This window comes from Nematolebias whitei, chromosome 14, assembly GCF_014905685.2.
Source record: "Nematolebias whitei isolate Nwh7 chromosome 14, NemWhi1, whole genome shotgun sequence".
NCBI lineage: Eukaryota > Metazoa > Chordata > Actinopteri > Cyprinodontiformes > Rivulidae > Nematolebias > Nematolebias whitei.
Genome location: NC_056511.1, coordinates 28,937,515 through 28,947,738, shown reverse-complemented (window position 1 = coordinate 28,947,738; position 10,224 = coordinate 28,937,515). Strand labels below are relative to the sequence as shown.

At 45.3% G+C, this 10,224-nt stretch overlaps 1 protein-coding gene across 1 annotated transcript in view; it reads right to left on the bottom strand.

The window, feature by feature from the left end:
- The window catches only part of LOC119420261 (roundabout homolog 3), a 66,868-nt gene that overhangs the window by 15,648 nt on the left and 40,996 nt on the right, over window positions 1-10,224 (bottom strand). Inside the window, exons 6-8 of the mRNA XM_037687650.1 lie at window positions 9,027-9,200; window positions 1,011-1,216; window positions 801-902 (exon numbers count right to left, since the gene is read on the bottom strand). Coding sequence (XP_037543578.1) covers window positions 801-902; window positions 1,011-1,216; window positions 9,027-9,200 — 482 coding nt within the window. The remainder of the gene's footprint in view (window positions 1-800; window positions 903-1,010; window positions 1,217-9,026; window positions 9,201-10,224) is intronic.

The window sequence follows — 10,224 nt, the reverse complement described above, 5'->3', positions numbered from 1 at the left end:
GAGTGTGCAGCATGACAGAGGAGCTGACAGAGAGCAGAGCTATGACACCATCCATCTATCTAGCCATCCATCCATCCATCCATCCACCCATCCATCCGTCCGTCCGTCCGTCCGCCCATCCATCCATCCATCCATCCATCCATAAATATTTAACTCAATCAATATATTTTCCCCATAAAAATACATTCAGCTCTCTTCAATCCCTTCAAAACGTTTTTTTAATAACAAAGTCCATGCTCAATAATCCAGGTATACAATCCAACATTTTTCAGTCAGGTCATCTGGACAGTTTCTTTTTTTTTTGTGTGTGTTGAAACGTTTCGCCTTCGGTCCGGAAGGCTTCATCAGTCAAGGAAACGCACAACAAAACTGATTCTTCCCCCGACTGCTTACTCCAAAGTGGAACAAACCAGTTCTGCTTGTGATAAGATGGTCTCTTTGGTACGCCCTCTCCTCCATTGCCGGCCCTCTTCCTTGTTGACAGTCTTGTCAAACTGTTTTTTTAAAATAATTTTCCTCAGTATACATGGTCTATTTTTGTCTTCTTATACTATTTATAGCTTTTATCTACTGTTTCCCCACTTCAGACTCGTCATTTGATATTTTTTAACAAACCGCTTGCTATATTTAGTTGTTTTTAACTAGTCTTATACTCCATTTAGTGATTGGCTGGTATAGAAGCTAGCATGTTGCTCCTTTAGTGTTTTTAGCTCATAAAAATGTTGTTTAGTTTGTAAACTTTACAAATACTTCTTAATACAGAATGTGACCACAGTCACTGTGTGACTGAACTTGTTTACCTCCTTGAATATCTCTTTTGAAAGCTGGACTCTTGGACATCTTTTTCTTCACTCTGGGCTTTAAGTTGGAGGGGGTTTCTGCTGGGGAGGAGCAGATGTGCCCTGCATGAGAAAACATAATGAACAATTTAAAAACGGTTCCATGTCTGTAAGATTCACAGTCTTTTGGTTGCTGTGTTAGCATAAACACACGAGAACAGGTGAGTTTACCAGGTGTTGTTGCACAGTCTTCATGGAGAGCTGCGCCCTGGCTGTGGGGGCAGTAACCGGCAGGACTCTGGCTGTGGGGGCTCTGGCTCTGCACTGTTCCAACCTCTGATGAGCAGGGTTGCTGCTGCCCAAAGAGGCTGGTGTTGGACTGGGTGAACGGTGAGCATGGCGCTTGTGGCGCTGGCACTGGACTGCAAGGCAACTTTCTGTTATGGGATGTAAAATGACAGTTTACAGGCTGGATGTAGCTAAATGTTGAGGAAAAACATTTATTTCATATAAAGTATGTAACTGTATTGAAGTCTGGTTTCTTCTTATTTGATTTCAAATATAAATCAGATTATTGTTATAAGTCTTGTTTTCCTATTTATAGTTTCTACCAAAGTCACGCTGCATCCACATGCTTGGTGTCGTTTTAACCCATTTATTAAACCTAACACTCAGTTTCACTGGGAATTGTGTGCTATGATGTTTGACTTTTTGTAACTTTTGTACTTTTCAAAATACTTCACTTTATTTAAAATGTAATAACCTATGTAAAAAAAATTATGACAACTTTATATTTTTCAGCTCCTTTTAGCTTTGAGCTCATTTTTGCTCATTTTAACCAGCTTAGCTGTTCTATTTTGTATAGGCTTCGCCCTTTAAGGCTGTTGCTGGTGGGTTTCATCCCGTCACGTGAAGTGTAGCACTGAAAACTTTAGTCCACGCCCACCTGTTGTGTGGGCCTCACCCGTTCCATATAAATTACGTTGAGAGCAGGTAATCGGCTCCCATTTTTCTTCAGCAAGCAACCAGGACTGATTTTCAAAAACAAGAACGCGATGTCCAACACCAGCACCATCCGCCTGTGCCCGTCCTGCAAGACCGGCTACATGCTGAGCTGGGTCCCCGCCACGCCGACCTCGCCTCCTCCTGCCGTCTCTGTGACCTCCTCCCTCCTGAGGAGAGGCAGAGGGGAGCAGCCTTGTTCAAGGCTAACATCGAGGAGCGCCTTTCCGTGTCGGGGACTGTTCGCTGGACAACGCCATTGCCTTTTTTGACGCCGAGTCACGAAGCGAAGCGGATGATTCCTCCAGGAAAGGCGACGTCAGCAACAGCCCCACTTCTCATTCCCTCCCAGAGAGAGTAGTGTTGGAACGGGGGGGGGGGGGGAAGGGGGTTCCCCCCCCCCCCCCCCGGGCCTTTCCGCATCAGCGAACACACCGCTCCCAGCCGTCGGTGCCCTTTTCTCAGAGCTGCCCGGCATAATCCAGGAGGCGGCTGACACAAAGGGACTTCCCGTCCCTCTCCTCCCCCCGCCCAGATCAGATGATCTAGCGGGAAGGTTTGGCTCCATCCCGGCTCACCACCCTGACCCCATCTGGCCTCGTTTCCCAGCAGTGACGTCCTACTGGAACGAGGCTGCAGCCAGACATGGTAGGCTGAAGGCGCCCGTCTCTACCTTCGCTCCCATCCCCAGAGTGGAGGGGCTTACTGAACAGAATTTTCCATCGGTACCCCCCACCCCCACTGGAGCCAAGCCTGGCGGAAGCACTCAGGGCAAAAGTGTCCTGTCCCTCCAGGGAGACATGACCAGATGGTGACGTCGCTTTCAAACCGAGCCCACCAGTGTGCGTTCCAGGCGGCCACAGCGAACAACAATGTCGCCCTGCTGGCGTACAGCATCTCCAAAAGGCTGGAGGACACAGACCTGCCTGAGGAGATGAGGAGCTCGCTCTGCAAAGCGTCTGATGTCATCCTCAACCTGTGCGCCTCCTCTGCTGTCTGCCTGTCTCGCATCGCCGCCTGGATGACAATGATCCAGAGGTCCACCTGGCTCTGACACTCCCCCTCCTTACCGGAGAAACGGCAAAAAGACCTGCTGGAGGGCCCCATCTCGATGGACGTGCTGTTCGGGCCAATTTCAAGGCCATGCTTGAAAAATCGAAGAAGTCGGAGGAGGTGTCGGAGACTGTGCGTCACCTGATGAAGCCGCACCCCTCCTCTCGACCCCCCACACACTGGAGAGATCATCATGGCTAGAGGCAGCAGCAGAGACATTCCACAGCTGCAGCAGCGTCCTCACGCCCCGCTCCGCCGCCGGCCCCTCCCGCCAGAGAACAGTCCTTCTCATCGTGACAACCAGCAACTCAGCGTTTCCCCAGAGACCGCCAACAGGCGCCGCCCTGGAACAATCAGTCGCAGGGCTCACGGGGGAGAAGATGTACGAAATGAGTCCTTTGCGGAGGATGTGTGTGTGTAATGATGATATAAGTTTTAAAATAAAACGAAAACATCATTCAGAGAATAAAGTGTCTGATTTCAGCCTGACTGTCAGATCGAATGATCTCACAGCGGCTTCTCTTCACACATCCTCCACAAAAAACAAGCTGGTAACCTCAAAACAGGTTTTAAAAAGTCACCGCAGCTCGAGAAACCACACAAAATGCTTGCTTGACACAGCAGCTAAAAATGATTCTTCTCAGCAGACCGAGTACAGAAGAAAACCTCGCTCTCAGCCCAGGTTGTGTTCTGATTTTTCTGACCACAGCGGGAACAAACGTGTTTCCCCACGATAGCTGCAGTCTCCACCCAAACAGTGCCACATTTCTAAAGGCGCTCATGCCTCTCCTCAGTGTGCGTCAGCTCACATCAACTCTGATGTGAGCCCGTAGCCTGAGCGCAGCACAGAGGCGTTCCCAGAGCCCTTTCGGCGAGGCACCCGCATGGGTCGCTCGGAGAGCATCTCCAGAGCATATGACGGCGGTGGGGGCTTTGACTTGGCTGACGTCCATAACAGACATGACAAAAACGCGTGCCCGCTCCCCGAGCATTACGCAGAGTGGCAGCGAGTGCGCTCCCTGGACAGATGGATGGACCGTCTGATCAGCAGTGGTTACATGCTGCAGTTCGCAGCTCAACCCCCACCGTTCAGAGGGATTATAGAGAAGGTTCTGTCATCTCCAGAACATATCTCGTCTCTCCACGCAGAAGTTCAGGAATTACTGATTAAAAATGTAATTTCCAGGGTTCCCAACGGAGAGGAAAACACAGGGTTTTACTCACGTTACTTCCTGGTTCTGAAAAGGACCGGAGGAATGAGACCCATTTTGGACTTATCCGTATTCAACAAGTCGATCATGGAGAGACAGTTCCACATGCTGACAACCAGACAGCTGTTAGACAACATTCACCAGAATGGCTGGTTTACCTCCATAGATCTAAAAGACGCCTATTTTCACATTCCAATCATTCCAAAACACAGAAAGTTCCTGTGACCCAGTACCAGTACAACAGGCTTCCGTTCGGCTATTCCCTTGCACCACATACGTTTTCGAAATGCGTGGAGACGGCTCTGCAGCTGCTGCACAGAGCAGGGATGAGAATCTTATTTTACCTGGACGATCTGCTGCTGCTGACCCAATCCAGGCAGGAAGCAGCTGTGCAAACCAAAGCGCTGACGTCACACCTGTTAAACCTGGGTTTCGCCATAAACTGGGAGAAGAGTTCGGTTCTCCCGGCCGAGATGATTGTTTATCTGGGAGTGGAGCTAAACTCAGTCACTATGAGGCCCGTTTATCACAGACAAGAGCTAAAGCTCTGAAAGACCAGCTCCGACGCGTAAAACCCAGCAGAGTAGTAACGGCTGTCTCCATCGTGAAATGGTTGGGAACGATGTCGTCAGCTCACGCTGTGGTTCCGCTGGGCTTACTCCACATGAGACGTCTTCAGAGGTGGTTTACTCGCCTGCGTATAGATCCAGGTACGTCAGAAGAAGTGGATGATCTCTGTGCCCCCCTCTGTGGGAACCGACCTGACTGGGGAAACCCTCTCACTCTGTAGGAGGGAGTTCCTATCAGCAGACCTACATCACACATCTCAGTTTTCACAGACGCGTCCCTGTCAGGCTGGGGAGGAACGTGCCTGTCTCAGGCGGTGGGGGGCAATGTGACCACCTCACACATCAGCTCATATAAACGTTTTGGAATGTCTCACAGTTTTGAATGTGATTCAGCATTTTGCTCCCCCTGTTACGGCATCAACATGTTCTGATCCACACAGACAACAAAGTGACTGCAGCTTACATAAACCGGCAGGGGGGCGTGCGCTCAGCCCAACAGTTACGCATTGCGAGGCAGCTGCTGTGTTGGGCACACAAAAACCTGCTCTCCATCAGAGCAGTGTACATCCCCGGCATCCTGAACAGAGGCGCGGACATAATGTCCAGGGGCGGTCCACGCCACGGGGACTGGAGTCTCCATCCCGAGCTGATTTCTCAGATTTGGAACAGGTTTGGCAGAGCAGCAGTGGATCTGTTTGCCACATGGGAGAACGCCCAGTGTCAACTATGGTTCTCACTGAGCCCACGGGATGACCCACTGTTAGGAGTGGACGCTTTTGCCCACAGCCCATGGCCCAAAATGCTCCTTTACGCATTTTCTCCAGTCCCTCTAATATCACGGTTTCTGAACCGAGTCCGGGAGGAAGAACTCAGCCATTCTGGTAGTTCCCGAGCACAAGAGCGACCCGTGGTTCCCAAACCTGCGACGTCTGTTATCGGGTCGACCGTGGAAACTGCCATGGAGGGACGATGCTCTCCTCCAGGCAGGAGCGATCAGGAGTCACCCAGAAATAGGCCAGCAGCTTTGGATCTGGCCGCTGAGCGGGCCTCTCTCAGGAAGTGGTGCGCACAATCCAAGACTCGCGTGCTGCTTCCACCACAGCGCTGTACACACGAAAGTGGACAGCTTTTCAGCGCTAGTGCATGGAGAAAGGTGTAGAGGCCATCTCATGGCCACTAGGTGGCGTGCCGTCTTTTCTGTAGCAGCTGATGGACAGAAATCTAGCGTTCAGCACAATTAAAACGTATGCTGCAGCCATTTCTTCCTGTCACGAAGGCTTCGGTGACAGAACAGTTTTTAATCATCTGCTGATGAAGCGTTTTCTAAAAGGGATGCACGGAGGCACAGACCGGTGTCACGCCCACTAGCTCCACAGTGGGACTTAACGATGGTTCTGCGAGCCCTGATCAAAGCTCCTTTTGAACTTTTAGATCAGATTTCAATTAAATTCTTGTAAAACAGCCCTGCTGTTGGCTTTGACATCTGCAAAGAGAGTGAGTGATTTATCTGCACTCTCTGCTGCCTCATCATGCGTCAGGATTCAAGCTGATGGTAGCTCAGCTGCGCTGAGACCTAACCCAGCTTTTATGCCTAAAAAACATCACAAGCTCATTTAAATCGAGAATGATAACGCTGGAGGGGTTCTTCTCTCCCCCTCACAAATCAGAAGAAGCAACATCTCTTCATCTCTTCTGTCCTGTGCGTGCGCTGGCATGTTACATAACACACATGGCCACACTACGTCAGACTTAACGTCTGTTTGTACATTATAGAGACGTCTGCAGGTCGCGCGTTATCCACCCAGCGTCTGTCACACTGGCTGTGTGAGGCCATTTCTGAAGCCTACAGGGCATCAGGTTTAGAGCCTCCTGAGAACCTCAGAGCTCATTCTACCAGAGGAATTGCATCTTCGTAATTACGCACATAGAAGGCTGAGTGATGAAATGTTTTTTGGTACAAGCGGGCGCCTCATATTGTGTCTGAACGGACCCAGTGAGGCATAGACTACATCTTGCTTCGCCTTTAACCCACCAGCGACAGCCTTAAAGGGCGAAGCCTATATGAAACAGAACGTTGGTTACGTACTGTAACGCCAGATTCTATGAGTATAGGCATAGCTCTTTAAGCTCTGGGCCTCACTGGTTCCTAAATGGCTGAAGAAAAAAGCTATTTGGGAGCCGATTACCCGCTCTCAACGTAATTTATACGAACCGGGTGAGGCCCACACAACAGGTGGGCGTGGACTAAAGTTTTCAGTGCTACGCTTCGCGTGACGGGATGAAACTCACCAGCGACAGCCTTAAACGGCTATGCCTATACTCATAGAATCTGGGGTTACAATACGTAACCAACGGTTTGACTTTAGATTGTAACTTCATTGCCTGCTACTTTAATCATTTGGTTTGCTGTTTTTAACCACTGTTCTCCTGCTTTTGGTTGGTTTTTCTTCTTTTAGCATTACTTTGTGTGTGTCCACATTTTGGATCTGCTTAATTTGTCTCTAATGAATAGTTACGTACCACAGTGCTTTCAGGTTGCTGTCATTAAACCTTAAGAAGCCTGATCTTGATTAAAAAATTCTGGCCAGTTATAGACCTATATATAATCTAACAATTCATCTAAAAAAACACTTGAGAAAATAGCTGCATGTCAGTTGCATGAACATCTGAACAAAAATAATCTGTTTGAGGAGTTTCAGTCAGGGTTTAGAGCTCATCATAGCACAGAAACAACACTGGTGAAAGTCATTATTGATATTCTCATGGCTTCTGACAATGGACTTGTGTCTATACTGGTCCCGTTAGACCTCAGTGCTGCATTACAGCTGGTCACAATATTTTACTATAGATACTTGAATATGATATTGGAATTACAGAAACAGCTCTAAAAGGGTTTAATCATATTTATCTGATCGATTCCAGTTTGTAAATATAAATAATGAATCTTCTTCATTCAACAAAGTTAATCATGGAGTTCCTCAGAATTCAGTGCTTGGACCACTACTCTTTACTTTATATTTGCTTCTATGGGTAATGTTATTAAACAGCATGGGATAAATTTTCATTGTTATGCTGATGATACACAGTTATATTTGTCTATAAAACCCAATTAATCCAATCAGTTACTTAGACTACAACCATGTCTTAAAGACATAAAAAACCTGGATGACCCTAATTTTTCTGCTTTTAAACTCAGAAAAGACTGAGGTTTTAGTTTTTGGACCTGAGCACCTTAGAAATTAATTTTTCAGTCTTTTACCCTCCTTATGACATTAATCTGGCCTCCAGCTCCAATGTTAAAAATCTTGGTGTCATTTTTGATCAGGACATGTCTTTTATCCCACACATTGAAAACATTACTAGAACAGCCTTCTTCCACCTGTGTAATATTGCTAAAATTAGAAACATCTTATCTAAAAATGATGCAGAAAATCTGGTCCATGTATTTATCACCTCTAGGCTGGACTTTTGCAATTGTTTGTTATCTAGGTGTCCAAAACCTCAGGACAAATAAAGGCACTATATACTGTAAGTACAGTCCATTTACCACACTCTGCTCTTTGGATCATGTCAAGCTGATGTGCTTCTATTGATAAATATTTGACAGAACATAAGTTGAAAATGAACAGACTATTCTTTTAAATCCAGATGACTTATAAAGTTCATAACTTGTAGATTTACATTCATTACTTGCTGGAAGTTTCATCCAGTGGTTCAAGATATATTTTGCTGACAGACAAACATGTACACATTTATTATCACACACTTTTCATACAGATGGGGTGTATTATAATTTTTTGGCCTCAAAATTTTAATAAATGGCTGCAGAGTAGGGCATTAACAGAGTACTCGAGTAATCTGCACATCGATTGCTAGGACATCTATCGAGGTTAAAAATGTAAGGTCAGGTATCCGTAGTGACGTCATATTATGTGACCACCGTATGACCATAGGGGGCGGTGTTGCACTGTTGCAGGTCACAGAGTATGGCGTAACACCGGGTCAATCCACTGAACCAGAACCAGGTTCGGTTTAAGTTTCGTTTTTGACGTGCTGCATGTTTCTTCACGTTTGCAGTTTAATAATAATAACTAATAGTTTAGTTTTTCCTGTGACTTATTTGCAGTATGATAAATGGTAGGAGGATAATATACGCTCCCAATGTTTTGTTGGTCTTTTTTTTTGTAAATAATTACCTTTTTTTGCGGTTTTATTTATTTATTTATTTTTGTATCTTGAGATCTATGACGTCATCAAATATTTGAGTTCTACTCGAGTTTTATTATGTTAATGTCGAGTTTAAAAATTATATACTCGTTCAACCCCTACTGCAGAGACACTTTGACTGCAGAACATTTGATCTGACATGTCTGGAAACATGAAACCTGTAAGAACAGGATCTGTTCACGTACTGAGACTGCTGCTGGGGGAGGTCATGGGGGGCTCTGGTGTCTTCATGAGGAGATGGAGTAAGGGTTGCAGTTGACTGGTGGCTGTATGGGGTGCTTGGAGCAGAGGCGCTGTCCTCACAGCCTTCCATCAGGTATGTCCTCTCAGGGAGGGGGGGACACCACTCTTCATCTGAGCTGTATGTAAAAAGGTTCTCATTCTTAGTGCATGTGGTGTTCAGGAGTCAGGTTCATATAATCATTAAAGATCAGCTTGTTTTCTACATTAAACAGAAATAAGACCAAAGATGGCCACAGGTAGAACATGTGGAGGTGGGGGTGGGATTACTGTATGAGTGGTAAAAGTAATGTTGAGATTTGAACATGCAGAGGTTGAGTAACAAACAGACAAACAGGTAAATGAGAAAATGATTTAAAAGAATGGTGATTAACAAGTTGAACAATATCCATTCAGTATTGACCTGACTGAAAATTGTTGCGTTTCTACCTGGATTATTGAGCATGAACTTTGAAGAATATTCATTCAACTGTTATTTCTACAGGGTAATCTCATTAAGTCACGAAGACTCATTTTGACCTGTTTTAAACAAAAAACACAGATGAGGTACAGACTAGGGATGCACCGATCCACTCTTTTTTTTACTTCCGATCCGATCCCAATACCTAAATCTAAATATCAGCCGATACGATCCAGTTCCGATATCATCATCATCATCGATTTTATGAGGCTGTAATAAAGTCCTCTCAAGTACAATTTGTACAAATCTATGCATGCATGTTCAAAAAGGCAACTTGAGGTAAGTTTTATTACTGTTGGATAAGTTTTAAAGTTAGAATTAAATTCTGCTAACACAAAACATGTTTCTTTTTATTCCTAGCTTTAAAGTGGATATTAAAGTGATTAATTTAAGTGATTGTTTAAAGTTGTTTTATATTTTTTAAATAAGGGGCAGCTATAAGATTTTCTTCTTTCTGCACTCTTTTCATTCAAAGTTTTCTTTCTGATGAATTTGTTTTGTTTCTTTTAAACGAACGAATGAATGAATTAAATAAAATAAAATGTTAAATGGCTTCAAACATCTGCTAAGTTCATGGCATAAACCAACAGACATGTTCCTGTTTTTAGTTATTTACATCACTTCATAATGTAGCTGTTTTTGTTTCGTTTATATATATATATATATATATATATATATATATA